This window comes from Gorilla gorilla, chromosome 9 (genome assembly GCF_029281585.2).
Source record: "Gorilla gorilla gorilla isolate KB3781 chromosome 9, NHGRI_mGorGor1-v2.1_pri, whole genome shotgun sequence".
NCBI classification, from domain to species: Eukaryota; Metazoa; Chordata; class Mammalia; order Primates; family Hominidae; genus Gorilla; species Gorilla gorilla.
Genome location: NC_073233.2, coordinates 70,432,271 through 70,452,809, shown reverse-complemented (window position 1 = coordinate 70,452,809; position 20,539 = coordinate 70,432,271). Strand labels below are relative to the sequence as shown.

Genomic DNA, 20,539 nt, shown 5'->3' with positions numbered 1-20,539 from the left:
GGCTTGTTTATTTAACAAATAATGGGTCCTCAAAGTGAGACTGTTAACCCAAGCACAACCAGTCTCTTAGGCTCAACGAGTGGTTTCAGGGTACAAGGGCCTCTGAGAAGATTCCCCTCCTGATTAAACAAACAAGCCAGTGGCTTGAGAGTTGGGAGCTGAAGGGCCTGGTCTCTTGGGAGGTGTCCCTGGCACAGGCTGATTTGAATCTCTAACTGAATGGAAATCCTCCCAGTCCAAGAGTATACCTCCCACTCCCTCCCCACGGTTTTTGCTTAGCGGTATGACCTCCAGAGAATTTCTGATTTCCTCCTGTGATGTGGCTGTCAGCCCCTTTCTTCACTCCCCTGTGCTGTGCCCCAGGAGGCTCCATGGACCTCTGTTTTGGTCCCACCTTCTCTGGGAAACAGGCAACATGTTGTCGGCTGGGCTGTGGCCGGGCATCTGCTAACTCAGGCAGACTCTGCTGCAACCTCTGCCTGGCGTGTCTTTCTGCAGAGCGGGGATGATGAGGAGTACCAGCGCATCTACACCACGAAGATCAAGCCACGGCTGAAGTCGGAAGATGGAGTGGAAGGAGACCTCGGGGAGACCCAGAGCCGCACCATCACAGTGACCAGAAGGGTCACGGCCTACACTGTGGATGTGACTGGCCGGGAAGGAGCCAAGGACATAGACATCAGTAGCCCTGAATTCAAGATCAAGATTCCAAGACATGAACTGACTGAAATCTCCAGTGTGGATGTGGAGACCCAGTCCGGGAAGACCGTGATCAGACTGCCCTCGGGCTCGGGGGCAGCCTCTCCGACAGGCTCTGCTGTGGATATCCGAGCAGGGGCCATTTCTGCTTCAGGACCAGAGCTCCAAGGTGCTGGCCACTCGAAGCTCCAGGTCACCATGCCTGGGATAAAGGTGGGAGGCTCAGGTGTCAATGTCAGTGCAAAGGGCTTGGACTTGGGTGGCAGAGGAGGGGTCCAAGTTCCAGCAGTGGACATTTCATCTTCTCTTGGGGGTAGGGCAGTAGAGGTACAGGGCCCATCTCTGGAGAGTGGTGATCATGGCAAAATTAAATTTCCCACCATGAAAGTGCCGAAATTTGGTGTCTTGACAGGGCGTGAGGGCCAGACACCAGAGGCAGGGCTGAGGGTTTCTGCACCTGAAGTCTCTGTGGGGCACAAGGGCGGCAAGCCAGGCTTGACTATCCAAGCCCCTCAGCTGGAAGTCAGTGTGCCCTCTGCCAATATTGAAGGCCTTGAGGGGAAGCTGAAGGGCCCCCAAATCACTGGGCCATCACTTGAGGGTGACCTAGGCCTGAAAGGTGCCAAGCCACAGGGGCACATTGGGGTGGACGCCTCTGCTCCCCAAATTGGGGGTAGCATCACTGGCCCCAGTGTGGAAGTTCAGGCTCCTGACATTGATGTTCAGGGGCCTGGGAGCAAACTGAATGTGCCCAAGATGAAAGTCCCCAAGTTCTCTGTATCAGGTGGAAAGGGAGAGGAAACTGGGATTGATGTGACACTGCCTACAGGTGAAGTGACTGTTCCTGGGGTCTCTGGGGATGTCAGCCTGCCTGAGATTGCTACTGGTGGGCTGGAAGGAAAGATGAAAGGTACTAAAGTGAAGACTCCTGAAATGATTATTCAGAAACCTAAAATCTCCATGCAGGATGTGGATCTGAGCCTTGGGTCTCCTAAACTGAAAGGAGATATTAAGGTTTCTGCTCCTGGGGTGCAAGGTGATGTTAAAGGCCCTCAAGTGGCACTTAAAGGCTCCAGAGTGGACATAGAGACACCAAACCTAGAGGGAACCTTGACAGGCCCTAGGCTTGGCAGTCCTTCCGGGAAAACCGGAACCTGTAGGATCTCTATGTCAGAAGTAGACTTAAATGTGGCCGCACCTAAAGTGAAAGGGGGTGTAGATGTCACACTCCCCAAAGTAGAAGGGAAAGTCAAAGTCCCTGAAGTTGATGTCAAAGGCCCCAAAGTGGATGTCAGTGCCCCAGATGTTGAAGCGCATGGCCCAGAATGGAACCTGAAAATGCCCAAGATGAAAATGCCCACTTTCAGCACTCCAGGAGCCAAAGGGGAAGGTCCAGATGTGCATATGACTCTACCCAAAGGAGATGTCAGTATTTCAGGGCCCAAGGTCAATGTGGAAGCCCCAGATGTCAACTTGGAGGGTCTGGGGGGAAAACTTAAAGGCCCCGATGTTAAGCTGCCTGATATGAGTGTCAAGACACCAAAGATCTCCATGCCTGATGTAGATTTGCACGTGAAAGGTACAAAGGTGAAGGGAGAGTATGATGTAACTGTACCAAAGCTTGAAGGAGAACTCAAAGGCCCAAAAGTGGACATTGATGCCCCAGATGTGGATGTTCATGGCCCAGACTGGCACTTGAAGATGCCCAAGATGAAAATGCCCAAATTCAATGTGCCAGGGTTCAAAGCAGAGGGCCCAGAAGTGGATGTGAACCTGCCCAAGGCTGATGTGGACATTTCTGGGCCCAAGATAGATGTTACTGCTCCTGATGTGAGCATTGAGGAACCAGAAGGGAAATTGAAAGGGCCCAAGTTTAAGATGCCTGAGATGAACATCAAAGTCCCCAAGATCTCCATGCCTGATGTGGACTTACATCTGAAAGGCCCTAATGTAAAGGGAGAATATGATGTCACAATGCCAAAGGTTGAAAGTGAGATTAAAGTTCCTGATGTTGAACTTAAAAGTGCCAAAATGGACATTGATGTCCCAGATGTGGAGGTTCAAGGCCCAGACTGGCACCTGAAGATGCCCAAGATGAAAATGCCCAAGTTCAGCATGCCTGGCTTCAAAGCAGAGGGCCCAGAAGTGGATGTGAACCTGCCCAAGGCTGACGTGGACATCTCAGGACCCAAGGTGGGTGTTGAAGTTCCAGATGTGAATATTGAAGGACCTGAAGGAAAGCTGAAGGGCCCCAAGTTCAAGATGCCAGAGATGAATATCAAGGCCCCCAATATCTCCATGCCTGATGTGGACTTGCATATGAAAGGTCCTAAAGTAAAGGGAGAATATGATATGACAGTGCCAAAGCTGGAAGGGGACCTGAAAGGCCCAAAAGTAGATGTCAGTGCCCCAGATGTTGAAATGCAGGGTCCTGACTGGAACTTGAAGATGCCAAAGATTAAAATGCCCAAATTTAGCATGCCCAGCCTCAAAGGAGAGGGGCCAGAATTTGATGTGAACCTGTCCAAAGCGAATGTGGACATTTCTGCACCAAAAGTAGATACTAATGCTCCAGATCTGAGCCTTGAAGGACCTGAAGGGAAGTTGAAAGGCCCAAAGTTTAAGATGCCTGAGATGCACTTCAAAGCTCCTAAGATGTCTTTGCCAGATGTTGACCTGGATCTTAAAGGACCCAAAATGAAAGGAAATGTAGATATCTCTGCACCAAAGATAGAGGGTGAAATGCAGGTTCCAGATGTGGACATCAAAGGTCCCAAGGTAGATATTAAAGCACCAGATGTGGAAGGCCAAGGCCTGGACTGGAGCCTGAAAATACCCAAGATGAAAATGCCCAAGTTCAGCGTGCCCAGCCTCAAAGGCGAGGGCCCAGAAGTGGATGTGAACTTGCCTAAGGCTGACGTTGTTGTCTCAGGACCCAAGGTGGACATCGAAGCCCCAGATGTGAGCCTCGAAGGTCCAGAAGGAAAGCTGAAGGGTCCCAAGTTTAAGATGCCTGAGATGCATTTCAAGACCCCCAAGATCTCCATGCCTGATGTGGACTTACACTTGAAAGGCCCCAAAGTCAAAGGGGATGTGGATGTGTCTGTGCCCAAGGTAGAAGGTGAAATGAAAGTGCCAGATGTTGACATCAAAGGACCCAAAATGGACATTGATGCCCCAGATGTGGAGGTTCAAGGCCCAGACTGGCACCTGAAGATGCCCAAGATGAAAATGCCCAAGTTTAGCATGCCTGGCTTCAAAGGAGAGGGCCCAGAAGTGGATGTGAACCTGCCCCAGGCTGACATTGATGTCTCAGGACCCAAGGTGGATGTTGAAGTCCCAGATGTGAGCCTTGAGGGCCCAGAAGGAAAGGTGAAGGGCCCCAAGTTTAAGATGCCTGAGATGCACTTCAAGGCCCCCAAGATCTCCATGCCTGATGTGGACCTGAATCTTAAGGGGCCAAAACTGAAGGGAGATGTGGATGTGTCCTTGCCTGACGTAGAAGGTGAAATGAAAGTGCCAGATGTTGACATTAAAGGGCCCAAAGTTGACATTAGTGCTCCAGATGTGGATGTTCATGGCCCAGATTGGCACCTGAAGATGCCCAAGGTGAAAATGCCCAAGTTCAGCATGCCCGGCTTCAAAGGAGAGGGCCCTGAAGTGGATGTGAAGCTGCCCAAAGCTGACGTTGATGTCTCAGGACCCAAAATGGACGCTGAAGTTCCAGATGTGAATATTGAAGGTCCAGACGCAAAACTAAAAGGTCCCAAATTCAAGATGCCAGAAATGAGTATAAAGCCTCAGAAGATATCCATACCAGATGTTGGTTTGCATTTGAAAGGTCCTAAAATGAAAGGAGATTATGATGTTACAGTTCCAAAAGTAGAAGGAGAGATAAAAGCTCCTGATGTTGACATCAAAGGCCCCAAAGTTGACATTAATGCACCAGATGTGGAGGTTCATGGCCCAGACTGGCACCTGAAGATGCCCAAGGTAAAAATGCCCAAGTTCAGCATGCCTGGCTTCAAAGGAGAGGGCCCAGATGTGGATGTGAACCTGCCCAAGGCTGACCTTGGTGTTTCAGGACCCAAGGTGGACATTGATGTTCCAGATGTGAATCTTGAAGCTCCAGAGGGGAAACTAAAAGGCCCTAAGTTCAAGATGCCAAGCATGAATATACAGACGCACAAAATCTCTATGCCTGATGTTGGACTTAATTTGAAAGCCCCTAAACTGAAAACTGATGTAGATGTTTCCCTTCCCAAAGTGGAAGGAGACTTGAAGGGTCCTGAAATTGATGTGAAAGCCCCTAAGATGGATGTGAATGTTGGTGATATTGATATTGAAGGTCCAGAAGGGAAGTTGAAGGGCCCCAAGTTTAAGATGCCTGAGATGCATTTCACGGCCCCCAAGATCTCCATGCCCGATGTGGACTTACACTTGAAAGGCCCCAAAGTCAAAGGGGATATGGATGTGTCTGTGCCCAAGGTAGAAGGTGAAATGAAAGTGCCAGATGTTGACATTAAAGGGCCCAAAGTGGACATTGATGCCCCAGATGTGGAGGTTCATGGCCCAGATTGGCACCTCAAAATGCCCAAGATGAAAATGCCCAAGTTCAGTATGCCTGGTTTCAAAGCAGAGGGCCCTGAAGTGGATGTGAATCTGCCAAAGGCTGACATTGATGTGTCTGGACCCGGTGTGGACATTGATGCTCCTGATTTGGATATTGAGGGACCAGAAGGAAAGTTGAAAGGCTCCAAATTTAAGATGCCCAAGTTGAATATAAAAGCTCCCAAGGTCTCCATGCCAGATGTGGACTTGAATTTGAAGGGACCCAAACTGAAGGGAGAGATAGATGCTTCTGTGCCAGAACTGGAAGGTGATCTCAGAGGGCCGCAAGTTGATGTCAAAGGTCCTTTTGTGGAAGCGGAGGTGCCTGATGTTGATCTGGAGTGTCCTGATGCAAAGTTGAAAGGGCCCAAGTTTAAGATGCCTGAGATGCACTTCAAGGCCCCCAAGATCTCCATGCCTGATGTGGACTTACACCTGAAAAGCCCCAAAGTCAAAGGGGATGCGAATGTGTCTTTGCCAAAATTGGAGGGAGATTTAACAGGCCCCAGTGTGGATGTGGAGGTGCCTGATGTTGAGCTGGAGTGTCCTGATGCAAAGTTGAAAGGCCCTAAATTTAAGATGCCAGACATGCACTTCAAGGCCCCCAAGATCTCCATGCCTGATGTGGACTTACACCTGAAAGGGCCCAAAGTCAAAGGGGATGCGGATGTGTCTTTGCCAAAATTGGAGGGAGATTTAACAGGCCCCAGTGTGGGTGTGGAGGTGCCTGATGTTGATCTGGAGTGTCCTGATGCAAAGTTGAAAGGGTCCAAGTTTAAGATGCCTGAGATGCACTTCAAGACCCCCAAGATCTCCATGCCTGATGTGGACTTACACCTGAAAGGCCCCAAAGTCAAAGGGGATATGGATGTGTCTGTTCCCAAGGTAGAAGGTGAAATGAAAGTGCCAGATGTTGACATCAAAGGACCCAAAATGGACATTGATGCCCCAGATGTGGATGTTCATGGCCCAGACTGGCACCTGAAGATGCCCAAGATGAAAATGCCCAAGTTCAGCATGCCTGGCTTCAAAGCAGAGGGCCCAGAAGTGGATGTGAACTTGCCCAAGGCTGATGTTGTTGTCTCAGGACCCAAGGTGGATGTTGAAGTCCCAGATGTGAGCCTTGAAGGTCCAGAAGGGAAGCTGAAGGGCCCCAAGTTTAAGATGCCTGAGATGCATTTCAAGACCCCCAAGATCTCCATGCCTGATGTGGACTTACACTTGAAAGGCCCCAAAGTCAAAGGGGATGTGGATGTGTCAGTGCCAAAATTGGAGGGAGATTTAACAGGCCCCAGTGTGGATGTGGAGGTGCCTGATGTTGAGCTGGAGTGTCCTGATGCAAAGTTGAAAGGGCCCAAGTTTAAGATGCCTGAGATGCACTTCAAGACCCCCAAGATCTCCATGCCTGATGTGAACTTAAACTTGAAAGGCCCCAAAGTCAAAGGGGATATGGATGTGTCTGTTCCCAAGGTAGAAGGTGAAATGAAAGTGCCAGATGTTGACATCAAAGGGCCCAAAGTGGACATTGATGCCCCAGATGTGGATGTTCATGGCCCAGACTGGCACCTGAAGATGCCTAAGATGAAAATGCCCAAGTTCAGCATGCCTGGCTTCAAAGGAGAGGGCCCAGAAGTGGATGTGAACTTGCCCAAGGCTGACGTTGATGTCTCAGGACCCAAGTTGGATGTTGAAGTCCCAGATGTCAGCCTTGAAGGTCCAGAAGGGAAGCTGAAGGGCCCCAAGTTTAAGATGCCTGAGATGCACTTCAAGACCCCCAAGATCTCCATGCCTGATGTTGATTTCAATTTAAAGGGACCCAAAATCAAAGGAGATGTTGATGTTTCTGCCCCAAAGCTGGAGGGAGAGTTAAAAGGTCCAGAACTGGATGTCAAAGGTCCCAAATTAGATGCTGACATGCCAGAAGTAGCTGTGGAAGGCCCAAATGGCAAGTGGAAAACTCCTAAGTTCAAGATGCCAGATATGCACTTTAAAGCTCCCAAAATCTCTATGCCAGACCTCGATCTACACTTGAAGAGCCCCAAGGCAAAAGGAGAGGTGGATGTAGATGTTCCCAAATTGGAAGGGGACCTTAAAGGGCCACATGTGGATGTCAGTGGGCCAGACATTGACATTGAGGGACCAGAGGGCAAATTAAAAGGCCCTAAGTTCAAGATGCCTGATATGCATTTCAAAGCCCCCAATATTTCTATGCCTGATGTTGACCTAAATCTCAAAGGACCCAAAATCAAGGGGGATGTGGATGTGTCTGTGCCTGAGGTAGAAGGTAAACTTGAAGTACCAGATATGAACATCAGGGGCCCCAAAGTTGATGTAAATGCCCCCGATGTCCAAGGTCCAGACTGGCACCTGAAGATGCCCAAGATGAAAATGCCCAAGTTCAGCATGCCTGGCTTCAAAGCAGAGGGCCCTGAAGTAGACGTCAACTTGCTTAAGGCTGACGTTGACATCTCAGGACCCAAGGTGGACATTGAAGGCCCTGATGTTAACATTGAAGGACCAGAGGGAAAGTTGAAAGGGCCTAAGTTAAAGATGCCAGAGATGAATATCAAAGCCCCCAAGATCTCCATGCCTGACTTTGATTTGCATCTGAAAGGTCCCAAGGTGAAGGGCGATGTGGATGTTTCTCTGCCCAAAGTGGAAGGTGACCTCAAGGGCCCCGAAGTTGACATCAAGGGGCCCAAAGTGGATATTAATGCCCCAGATGTGGGTGTTCAAGGCCCAGACTGGCACCTGAAGATGCCCAAGATGAAAATGCCAAAGTTCAGCATGCCTGGCTTCAAAGGAGAGGGCCCAGATGTGGATGTGAAGCTGCCCAAGGCTGACATTGATGTTTCAGGACCCAAAGTGGCCATTGAAGGCCCTGATGTTAACATTGAAGGACCAGAGGGAAAGTTGAAAGGGCCTAAGTTCAAGATGCCAGAGATGAATATCAAAGCCCCCAAGATCTCCATGCCTGATATTGACTTAAACCTGAAAGGACCCAAAGTGAAGGGTGATGTGGATGTTTCCCTTCCTAAAGTGGAAGGTGACCTCAAGGGCCCAGAAGCTGACATCAAGGGCCCAAAAGTGGACATTGACGCACCTGATGTTGATGTTCATGGCCCAGACTGGCACCTAAAGATGCCCAAGATAAAAATGCCCAAGATCAGCATGCCTGGCTTCAAAGGAGAAGGTCCAGATGTGGACGTGAACCTGCCCAAGGCTGACCTTGATGTCTCAGGACCGAAAGTGGATATTGAATGTCCCGATGTGAATATCGAAGGACCTGAAGGAAAGTGGAAAAGTCCAAAGTTTAAGATGCCAGAGATGCATTTTAAGACTCCAAAGATATCCATGCCAGATATTGACCTGAATCTCACAGGTCCAAAAATAAAAGGAGATGTGGATGTTACAGGCCCTAAGGTAGAGGGAGATCTGAAAGGTCCTGAAGTTGACCTCAAAGGCCCCAAAGTGGACATTGATGTCCCAGATGTTAATGTTCAGGGTCCAGACTGGCACCTGAAGATGCCCAAGATGAAAATGCCCAAGTTCAGCATGCCTGGCTTCAAAGCAGAGGGCCCTGAAGTGGATGTGAACCTGCCCAAGGCTGACGTTGATGTCTCAGGCCCCAAAGTGGACGTTGAAGGCCCTGATGTTAACATTGAAGGACCAGAGGGAAAGTTGAAAGGGCCTAAGTTCAAGATGCCAGAGATGAATATCAAAGCCCCCAAGATCTGCATGCCTGACTTTGATTTGCATCTGAAAGGTCCCAAGGTGAAGGGCGATGTGGATGCTTCTCTGCCCAAAGTGGAAGGTGACCTCAAGGGCCCTGAAGTTGACATCAGGGGTCCCAAACTGGACATTGATGTCCCGGATGTGGACGTTCAAGGCCCAGACTGGCACCTGAAAATGCCCAAAGTGAAAATGCCCAAATTCAGCATGCCTGGCTTCAAAGGAGAGGGTCCAGATGTGGATGTGAACCTGCCCAAGGCTGACCTTGATGTCTCAGGACCCAAGGTGGACATTGATGTTCCAGATGTGAATATCGAAGGCCCAGAGGGAAAGTTGAAAGGTCCCAAGTTCAAGATGCCTGAGATGAATATCAAAGCCCCCAAGATCTCCATGCCTGACATTGATCTTAACCTGAAAGGACCCAAAGTGAAGGGTGACATGGATGTGTCTCTGCCAAAAGTGGAAGGTGACATGAAAGTTCCTGACGTGGATATTAAAGGCCCCAAAGTGGATATTAATGCCCCAGATGTGGATGTTCAAGGCCCAGACTGGCACCTGAAGATGCCTAAAATAAAAATGCCCAAGATCAGCATGCCTGGCTTCAAAGGAGAAGGTCCAGAAGTGGATGTGAACCTGCCCAAGGCTGACCTTGATGTCTCAGGACCCAAGGTGGACGTTGATGTTCCAGATGTGAATATTGAAGGTCCAGATGCGAAACTGAAGGGCCCTAAATTCAAGATGCCAGAGATGAACATCAAAGCTCCTAAAATATCAATGCCTGATTTGGACCTCAATCTTAAAGGCCCTAAAATGAAAGGAGAGGTGGATGTTTCACTTCCAAATGTAGAAGGTGATTTGAAAGGACCTGCTCTTGACATAAAAGGCCCAAAGATAGATGTAGATGCTCCAGATATTGACATTCATGGCCCAGATGCCAAATTAAAAGGTCCAAAACTGAAGATGCCTGACATGCATGTAAACATGCCCAAGATCTCCATGCCAGAAATTGACTTGAATTTGAAAGGCTCAAAGCTTAAGGGAGATGTTGATGTCTCTGGGCCCAAGTTGGAAGGTGACATTAAAGCTCCCAGTTTGGATATAAAGGGCCCAGAAGTGGACGTTTCCGGTCCTAAGCTTAATATTGAAGGCAAGTCAAAGAAATCTCGTTTTAAGCTTCCCAAATTTAATTTTTCGGGCTCCAAAGTTCAGACACCTGAAGTGGATGTCAAAGGTAAAAAGCCAGATATTGACATAACAGGTCCAAAAGTTGATATTAATGCTCCTGATGTCGAGGTCCAAGGAAAAGTGAAAGGATCCAAGTTTAAAATGCCTTTCCTGAGTATTTCATCTCCCAAAGTTTCTATGCCTGACGTGGAACTAAATTTGAAAGGTCCCAAAGTCAAAGGAGACTTAGATATTGCAGGTCCCAATTTAGAAGGTGACTTTAAAGGCCCCAAAGTGGATATTAAGGCACCAGAAGTCAATCTTAATGCACCTGATGTGGATGTTCATGGTCCAGACTGGAATCTGAAAATGCCCAAGATGAAAATGCCCAAATTCAGTGTGCCTGGCTTAAAAGCAGAAGGGCCAGATGTAGCTGTGGATCTACCAAAAGGAGACATCAACATAGAGGGCTCAAGTATGAACATTGAGGGCCCAGATCTCAATGTGGAAGGTCCGGAGGGAGGCTTGAAAGGTCCCAAATTCAAGATGCCTGACATGAATATCAAAGCTCCCAAGATCTCCATGCCTGACATTGACTTAAACTTGAAAGGCCCCAAGGTGAAAGGTGATGTGGATATTTCTCTTCCCAAACTTGAAGGGGATCTGAAAGGGCCAGAGGTTGATATCAAAGGCCCTAAAGTGGACATCAGTGCCCCAGATGTGGATGTTCATGGTCCAGACTGGCATCTGAAGATGCCCAAAGTGAAAATGCCCAAGTTCAGCATGCCTGGCTTCAAAGGAGAAGGCCCTGAAGTCGATGTTACCCTCCCTAGAGCTGACATTGACATTTCTGGTCCCATTGTAGACGTTGATGTTCCAGATGTGAATATTGAAGGTCCAGATGCAAAGCTGAAGGGCCCCAAGTTCAAGATGCCTGAGATGAACATCAAAGTCCCCAAGATCTCCATGCCTGACTTTGACCTGAACTTGAAGGGACCCAAAATGAAGGGTGATGTGGATGTGTCTTTGCCCAAAGTGGAAGGTGATCTAAAAGGCCCTGAGGTGGACATCAAGGGCCCCAAAGTGGACATTGACACTCCTGACATTAACATCGAAGGCCCAGAGGGTAAATTCAAGGGACCCAAATTTAAGATACCAGAGATGCACCTGAAGGCTCCCAAAATATCGATGCCTGACATTGATTTAAACCTGAAGGGCCCCAAAGTCAAGGGCGATGTGGATGTTTCTCTGCCCAAAGTGGAAGGTGACCTTAAGGGCCCTGAAGTTGACATCAAGGGCCCAAAAGTGGACATCGATGCCCCTGATGTGGATGTTCATGGCCCAGACTGGCACCTGAAGATGCCCAAGGTGAAAATGCCCAAGTTCAGCATGCCTGGCTTCAAAGGAGAGGGCCCAGATGTGGATGTGAACCTGCCCAAGGCTGACCTTGATGTCTCAGGACCCAAAGTGGACATTGATGTTCCAGATGTGAATATCGAAGGCCCAGAGGGAAAGTTGAAAGGGCCCAAATTCAAGATGCCTGAGATGAACATCAAAGCCCCCAAGATCTCCATGCCTGACATTGATCTTAACCTGAAAGGACCCAAAGTGAAGGGTGATATGGATGTGTCTCTGCCAAAAGTGGAAGGTGACATGAAAGTTCCTGACGTGGATATTAAAGGCCCCAAAGTGGATATTAATGCCCCAGATGTGGATGTTCAAGGCCCAGACTGGCACCTGAAGATGCCTAAGATAAAAATGCCCAAGATCAGCATGCCTGGCTTCAAAGGAGAAGGTCCAGAACTGGACGTGAACCTGCCCAAGGCTGACCTTGATGTCTCAGGACCCAAGGTGGACGTTGATGTTCCAGATGTGAATATTGAAGGTCCAGATGCGAAACTGAAGGGCCCTAAATTCAAGATGCCAGAGATGAACATCAAAGCCCCCAAGATCTCCATGCCTGACTTTGATTTGCATCTGAAAGGCCCTAAGGTGAAAGGAGATGTGGATGTTTCTCTGCCTAAGATGGAAGGTGATCTAAAGACCCCTGAAGTTGACATCAAGGGCCCCAAAGTGGACATTGATGCCCCAGATGTGGATGTTCATGGCCCAGACTGGCACCTGAAGATGCCCAAGGTGAAAATGCCCAAATTCAGCATGCCGGGATTTAAAGGAGAGGGCCCAGAAGTGGATGTTAATTTGCCCAAAGCTGACATTGATGTCTCAGGACCCAAAGTGGACATTGACACTCCTGATATTGATATTCATGGTCCAGAAGGGAAACTGAAAGGCCCCAAATTTAAAATGCCTGACCTGCACCTCAAGGCACCAAAGATCTCTATGCCTGAAGTTGACCTGAATCTGAAAGGTCCAAAGATGAAGGGCGATGTGGACGTTTCTCTGCCCAAAGTGGAAGGCGACCTCAAGGGCCCTGAAGTTGACATCAAGGGCCCCAAAGTGGACATTGATGTCCCAGATGTGGACGTTCAAGGCCCAGACTGGCACTTAAAAATGCCCAAAGTGAAAATGCCCAAGTTCAGCATGCCTGATTTTAAAGGAGAGGGCCCAGAACTGGATGTGAACCTGCCCAAGGCTGACCTTGACGTCTCAGGACCCAAGGTGGACATTGATGTTCCTGATGTGAATATCGAAGGTCCAGATGCGAAACTGAAGGGTCCTAAATTCAAGATGCCTGAGATGAACATCAAAGCCCCCAAGATCTCCATGCCTGACTTTGATTTGCATCTGAAAGGTCCCAAGGTGAAGGGTGATGTGGATGTTTCCCTTCCTAAAGTGGAAGGTGACCTCAAGGGCCCAGAAGTTGACATCAAGGGCCCAAAAGTGGACATCGATGCCCCTGATGTGGATGTTCATGGCCCAGACTGGCACCTGAAGATGCCCAAGGTGAAAATGCCCAAATTCAGTATGCCAGGATTCAAAGGAGAGGGCCCAGATGTGGATGTTACCCTTCCTAAGGCTGACATTGAGATTTCTGGCCCCAAAGTGGACATTGATGCCCCTGATGTCAGTATCGAAGGTCCAGATGCAAAACTGAAGGGTCCGAAGTTCAAGATGCCAGAGATGAACATCAAGGCCCCCAAAATCTCCATGCCTGACATTGACTTTAACTTGAAGGGTCCCAAAGTGAAGGGTGATGTGGATGTCTCTCTGCCCAAAGTGGAAGGTGATCTCAAGGGCCCTGAAATTGACATAAAAGGCCCCAGTTTGGACATTGACACAGCTGATGTCAATATTGAAAGTCCGGAAGGAAAACTGAAGGGGCCCAAATTTAAGATGCCTGAGATGAACATCAAAGCTCCCAAAATCTCTATGCCTGACTTTGATTTGCACCTGAAAGGTCCCAAGGTGAAGGGTGATGTGGATGTTTCACTACCTAAGGTGGAAGGTGATCTGAAAGGGCCAGAGGTAGACATTGAAGGTCCTGAAGGGAAGCTCAAAGGTCCCAAGTTTAAGATGCCTGATGTTCATTTCAAAACCCCACAAATCTCCATGAGTGACATTGATTTGAAGTTGAAAGGACCTAAGATAAAAGGAGATATGGACATTTCCATTCCTAAACTGGAGGGAGATCTGAAAGGTCCCAAAGTGGATGTCAAAGGCCCTAAAGTGGACATTGACACTCCTGATATTGACATTCATGGTCCAGAAGGGAAACTGAAGGGCCCCAAATTTAAAATGCCTGACTTACACCTCAAGGCACCGAAGATCTCTATGCCTGAAGTTGACCTGAATCTGAAAGGTCCAAAGGTGAAGGGCGACATGGACATTTCTCTGCCCAAAGTGGAAGGCGAGCTCAAGGGCCCCGAAGTTGACATCAGGGGCCCCAAAGTGGACATTGATGTCCCAGATGTGGACGTTCAAGGCCCAGACTGGCACTTAAAAATGCCCAAAGTGAAAATGCCCAAGTTCAGCATGCCTGGCTTCAAAGGAGAGGGCCCAGAACTGGATGTGAACCTGCCCAAGGCTGACATTGATGTCTCAGGACCCAAGGTGGACATTGATGTTCCTGATGTGAATATCGAAGGTCCAGATGCGAAACTAAAGGGCCCCAAGTTCAAGATGCCTGAGATGAACATCAAAGCCCCCAAGATCTCCATGCCTGATATTGACTTAAACCTGAAAGGACCCAAAGTGAAGGGCGATGTGGATGTTACCCTTCCTAAAGTGGAAGGTGACCTCAAGGGCCCAGAAGCTGACATCAAGGGCCCAAAAGTGGACATCAGCGCCCCTGATGTGGATGTTCATGGCCCAGATTGGCACCTGAAGATGCCCAAGGTGAAAATGCCCAAATTCAGCATGCCTGGCTTCAAAGGAGAAGGTCCAGATGTGGATGTGAGCCTGCCCAAGGCCGACATCGATGTCTCGGGACCCAAGGTGGACGTTGATGTTCCAGATGTGAATATCGAAGGTCCAGACGCAAAACTGAAGGGCCCCAAGTTCAAGATGCCTGAAATGAATATCAAAGCTCCCAAGATCTCCATACCTGATGTTGACCTGGATTTGAAAGGACCCAAAGTAAAAGGAGATTTTGATGTGTCTGTCCCTAAGGTTGAAGGGACTTTGAAAGGCCCAGAAGTAGATCTTAAAGGTCCACGTCTGGATTTCGAAGGCCCTGATGCCAAACTCAGTGGCCCATCTTTGAAGATGCCATCGCTGGAGATATCTGCTCCTAAAGTAACTGCTCCTGATGTTGATTTGCATCTCAAGGCACCAAAAATTGGATTTTCAGGTCCGAAGTTAGAAGGTGGTGAAGTGGACCTCAAGGGACCCAAAGTTGAAGCTCCAAGCTTAGAGGTACACATGGACAGCCCAGATATTAACATCGAAGGGCCAGATGTTAAAATCCCCAAATTTAAGAAACCCAAGTTTGGATTTGGGGCAAAAAGCCCCAAAGCTGACATCAAGTCACCTTCACTGGATGTCACTGTTCCTGAGGCAGAGCTGAACCTTGAGACTCCTGAAATTAGTGTTGGTGGCAAGGGCAAGAAAAGTAAGTTTAAAATGCCTAAAATTCATATGAGTGGTCCTAAAATTAAGGCCAAAAAACAGGGATTTGACCTGAATGTTCCTGGGGGTGAAATTGATGCCAGCCTCAAGGCTCCGGATGTAGATGTCAACATCGCAGGGCCAGATGCTGCACTCAAAGTCGACGTGAAATCGCCCAAAACCAAGAAAACGATGTTTGGAAAAATGTACTTCCCAGATGTAGAGTTTGACATTAAATCACCTAAATTTAAAGCTGAGGCCCCTCTCCCTAGCCCCAAACTGGAGGGTGAATTCCAGGCACCTGATCTGGAACTTTCTTCGCCAGCGATTCACGTCGAAGGTCTTGACATCAAGGCGAAGGCTCCCAAGGTCAAGATGCCAGATGTGGACATCTCAGTGCCAAAAATAGAGGGTGACCTGAAAGGCCCCAAAGTTCAGGCAAACTTGGGTGCACCTGACATCAACATCGAAGGCCTAGATGCTAAAGTCAAAACACCGTCCTTCGGCATTTCTGCCCCTCAAGTCTCCATCCCTGATGTGAATGTAAACTTGAAAGGACCAAAGATAAAGGGTGATGTCCCCAGCGTGGGACTGGAAGGACCAGATGTAGATCTGCAAGGTCCAGAAGCAAAAATTAAGTTCCCCAAGTTTTCCATGCCCAAGATCGGCGTCCCAGGTGTGAAAATGGAGGGTTGGGGAGCCGAGGTCCATGCCCAGCTACCCTCTCTTGAAGGAGACTTGAGAGGACCAGATGTTAAGCTCGAAGGGCCCGATGTTTCTCTAAAGGGGCCAGGAGTAGACTTGCCTTCAGTGAATCTCTCTATGCCAAAAGTCTCTGGGCCTGACCTTGATCTGAACTTGAAAGGACCAAGTTTGAAGGGAGACCTGGATGCATCTGTTCCCAGCATGAAGGTGCATGCTCCAGGGCTCAACCTCAGCGGTGTTGGTGGCAAAATGCAGGTGGGAGGGGACGGTGTGAAAGTGCCAGGGATCGATGCCACAACAAAGCTTAACGTTGGGGCACCAGATGTGACACTGAGGGGACCAAGCCTGCAGGGAGATCTGGCTGTCTCTGGTGACATCAAATGCCCTAAAGTATCCGTAGGAGCTCCTGATCTAAGCTTGGAGGCATCCGAAGGCAGCATTAAACTTCCCAAAATGAAGCTGCCCCAATTTGGCATCTCTACTCCGGGGTCCGACTTGCACGTCAATGCCAAGGTGCCACAGGTTTCTGGCGAACTGAAGGGGCCAGGTGTGGATGTGAACCTGAAAGGGCCTCAGATTTCAGCACCGAATGTGGACTTTAACTTGGAAGGACCAAAAGTGAAAGGGAGCCTTGGGGCCACTGGTGAGATCAAAGGCCCCACTGTCGGAGGAGGTCTTCCGGGCATCAGTGTTCAAGGCCTAGAAGGAAACCTCCAGATGCCTGGAATTAAGTCCTCTGGATGTGATGTGAACCTGCCAGGCGTGAATGTGAAACTCCCAACTGGGCAGATTTCTGGGCCTGAAATCAAAGGTGGTCTGAAAGGTTCAGAAGTAGGTTTCCATGGGGCTGCTCCTGATATCGGTGTGAAGGGGCCTTCCTTTAATATGGCATCTCCTGAGTCAGATTTTGGCATCAACTTGAAGGGCCCAAAAATCAAAGGAGGTGCGGATGTTTCAGGGGGTGTCAGTGCCCCAGACATCAGCCTTGGTGAAGGGCATTTGAGTGTTAAAGGTTCCGGGGGTGAGTGGAAGGGACCCCAAGTCTCCTCTGCTCTCAACTTGGACACATCTAAGTTTGCTGGGGGCCTTCATTTCTCAGGACCAAAGGTGGAAGGAGGTGTCAAAGGAGGTCAGATTGAACTCCAGGCTCCTGGGCTGAGTGTGTCTGGGCCTCAAGGTCACTTGGAAAGTGGATCTGGAAAAGTAACATTCCCTAAAATGAAGATCCCCAAATTCACCTTCTCTGGCCGTGAGCTGGTTGGCAGAGAAGTGGGGGTGGATGTTCACTTCCCTAAAGCAGAGGCCAGCATCCAAGCTGGTGCCGGAGACGGCGAGTGGGAAGAGTCTGAAGTCAAACTGAAAAAGTCCAAGATCAAAATGCCCAAGTTTAATTTTTCCAAACCTAAAGGGAAAGGCGGTGTCACTGGCTCACCAGAAGCATCCATTTCTGGGTCCAAAGGTGACCTGAAAAGTTCAAAGGCCAGCCTGGGCTCTCTGGAAGGAGAGGCAGAGGCCGAAGCCTCTTCACCGAAAGGCAAATTCTCCTTATTTAAAAGTAAGAAGCCACGGCACCGCTCAAATTCATTCAGTGATGAAAGAGAGTTCTCTGGACCTTCCACCCCGACGGGGACGCTGGAGTTTGAAGGTGGGGAAGTGTCGCTGGAAGGTGGGAAAGTTAAAGGGAAACACGGGAAGCTGAAATTCGGTACCTTTGGTGGATTGGGGTCAAAGAGCAAAGGTCATTATGAGGTGACTGGGAGCGATGATGAGACAGGCAAGTTACAGGGGAGTGGGGTGTCCCTGGCCTCTAAGAAGTCCCGACTGTCCTCCTCTTCTAGCAATGACAGTGGGAATAAGGTTGGCATCCAGCTTCCCGAGGTGGAGCTGTCAGTTTCCACAAAGAAAGAGTAGCAGGCCTTTGTATGTGTGTACATATATATATATATATAACAAAACATCAGCCTTGGGTGTGTTCCTATATAAACTCCAAAGGGAAACACACCGACTGCCTCAGCAATCATGCAAAGACCTTGCCTGGCCCGGTGGCAAGTGCTGAAAAACCGACCGCCTGTAGGCTCCTGGAACTATACAGATAGGTAAAGAGTTCCAAGTTCGTCCAGCCCATGTGCAAAGTCAACAGTATTTGCCTTAAGATTTCATATATATATATTTTTTTGCATCGACTGCTGAGAGCTCCTGTTTACTAAGCAAGCTTTTGTGTTTATTATCCTCATTTTTACTGAACATTGTTAGTTTTGGGGTAATGGAAACCCACTTTTTCATTGTAATGACTTTGGGGGCTTTTGTTAGTAAGGGTGGGTGGGGTGATGGGTTGCAGACGGAGGTCAGGTCTTCCTCTTTCCTGAGACTGGATCTGTTCAAACAGCAAACGCCCACGGATGGCCCAGAGGTGGTGGTAGTCAGGGTGTGTGGGTGTTTTTAGGGTTCTTTAGTGTTGCTTCTTTCACCCAGGGGTGGTGGTCCCAGCCAGTTTGGTGCTGACGGTGAGAGGAAATTAGAATCTGTTTGCAAATTGTCCAACCCACCCCCTCAACATGAGGGGCTTCCATTTTCTGTGTTTTGTAAGGGAACTGTTTCCTTCATGCCGCCATGTTCCTGATATTAGTTGATTTCTTTTTAACAAATGTTATCATGATTAAGAAAATTTCCAGCACTTTAATGGCCAATTAACTGAGAATGTAAGAAAATTGATGCTGTACAAGGCAAATAAAGCTGTTTATTAACCTTGATGTCTTGTGCCTTTGCATTCTGTGTTGCGGGGGCGTGAAACCTGGGGAAGCTGCACAGCCAGCTGTGAGTGTTCAGACCGGATCTATCTGGTGGCATTGCTAGTTTCGTCAGTGACTTTAAGACAGTGACCTTCGGGAGGTAGTGGGAGAAAATCTTTGCTTCTTGATTCTCATGGTAGCGACCATAGCAGCGACGGCATGGGAGGAGACGCGGGCTTATGTGGTGTGTGGAGGGCGCACCCCAGCTCCCTCGCCCTGCCCATGCTCCTTACCCCTGCCCTCCCTCAGTTCCTGATGGGGTGGTCCAAGTTATCCCCTAAAGTCTTTTTTTTTTTTTTTTTTTTGAGACGGAGTCTTGCTTTGTCGCCCAGGCTGGAGTGCAGTGGCGCGATCTCGGCTCACTGCAAGCTCCACCTCCCGGGTTCACGCCATTCTCCTGCCTCAGCCTCCCGAGTAGCTGGGACTACAGGCGCCCACTACCACGCCCGGCTAATTTTTTGTATTTTTAGTAGAGACGGGGTTTCACCGTGTTAGCCAGGATGGTCTCGATCTCCTGACCTCGTGATCCGCCCGCCTCGGCCTCCCAAAGTGCTGGGATTACAGGCGTGAGCCACCGCGCCCGGCCAAGTCTTTTTTTTTTTTTTTTTTTGAGACAGAGTCTCGCTCTTGTTGCCCAGGCTGGAGTGCAATGCTGTGATCTTGGCTCACTGCAAACTCCGCCTCCCGGGTTCAAGAGATTCTTCTGCCTCAGCCTCCTGAGTAGCTGGGATTAAAGGCGCCTGCCACCATACCTGGCTAATTTTTGTATTTTTAGTAGAGATGGGGTTTTGCCTTGTTGGCCATGCTGGTTTCGAACTCCTGACCTCGTGATCTGCCTACCTTGGTCTCCCAAAGTGCTGGGATTACAGGCGTGAGCCACCGCGCCCGGCCAAGTCTTTTTTTTTTTTTTTTTTTTGAGACAGAGTCTCGCTCTTGTTGCCCAGGCTGGAGTGCAATGGTGTGATCTTGGCTCACTGCAAACTCCGCCTCCCGGGTTCAAGAGATTCTTCTGCCTCAGCCTCCTGAGTAGCTGGGATTAAAGGCGCCTGCCACCATACCTGGCTAATTTTTGTATTTTTAGTAGAGATGGGGTTTTGCCTTGTTGGCCATGCTGGTCTCGAACTCCTGACCTCGTGATCTGCCTACCTTGGTCTCCCAAAGTGTTGGAATTACAGGCGTGAGCCACGGCGCCTGGCCTATCCCCTAAAGTCTTGCAGGAACCAGCCTTGCAAGGTCTGACACTCTAAGGTCCTGGTTCCTGCACTCGAGGGTGAGAGCAGCGTCAGGAGACTGAGAAGGGGCTGGACTCTGTGATGTTCTTTCCCAGAGTTCAGCAAGGAGCAATTGCAAGGACTGCAGTCTCAAGGTCAGCCTCGCTTTAGGCAGCGTGACTGTGTGTGGACAGTGGTGTAGTTAAGGGGGCATCTGGGAAAACAATTATTTTGAAATACACCATGGGCTCACAAATGGGAGGGAATAGTGAACAGTTCCTCCCTTCCTTCCTTCCTCCCTCCCTCCCTCCCTTCCTTCCTTCCTTCCTCCCTTGCCTCCTTCCTTCCCTTCCTCCCTCCCTCCCTTCCTTCCTTCTTCCTAACAGGATCTTGCTCTGTCACCCAGGCTGGAGTGCAGTGGCACGATCTCAGCTCACTGCAACCTCCACCTCTCAAGCTCAACTACCACGCCGGGCTAATTTTTGTATTTTTTGTAGAGACGGGGTTTCACCATGTTGCCCAGGCTAGTCTCAAACTCCTGAGCTCAATCAATCACTCCCTCCTTGGCCTCCCAAAGTGCTGGGATTACAAGCATGAGGCACCGCGCTTAGCCCAGGGAAT

The 20,539-nt window shown here is 49.2% G+C and overlaps 1 protein-coding gene across 4 annotated transcripts in view; it reads left to right on the top strand.

Moving 5' to 3' along the window:
- The window catches only part of AHNAK (AHNAK nucleoprotein), a 111,069-nt gene that overhangs the window by 11,969 nt on the left and 78,561 nt on the right, over positions 1 to 20,539 (top strand). For 2 of the 4 annotated variants that reach the window (XM_031016310.3, XM_031016311.3), the window contains exon 5: positions 499 to 18,668. The exons of the other annotated variants lie outside the window; for them this stretch is intronic. In XM_031016310.3, the coding sequence (XP_030872170.3) occupies positions 499 to 17,829 (17,331 nt within the window). In that variant the 3' untranslated portion in view covers positions 17,830 to 18,668. Of the gene's footprint in view, positions 1 to 498; positions 18,669 to 20,539 lie in introns of those variants that run through there. 4 annotated transcript variants of the gene reach the window in all.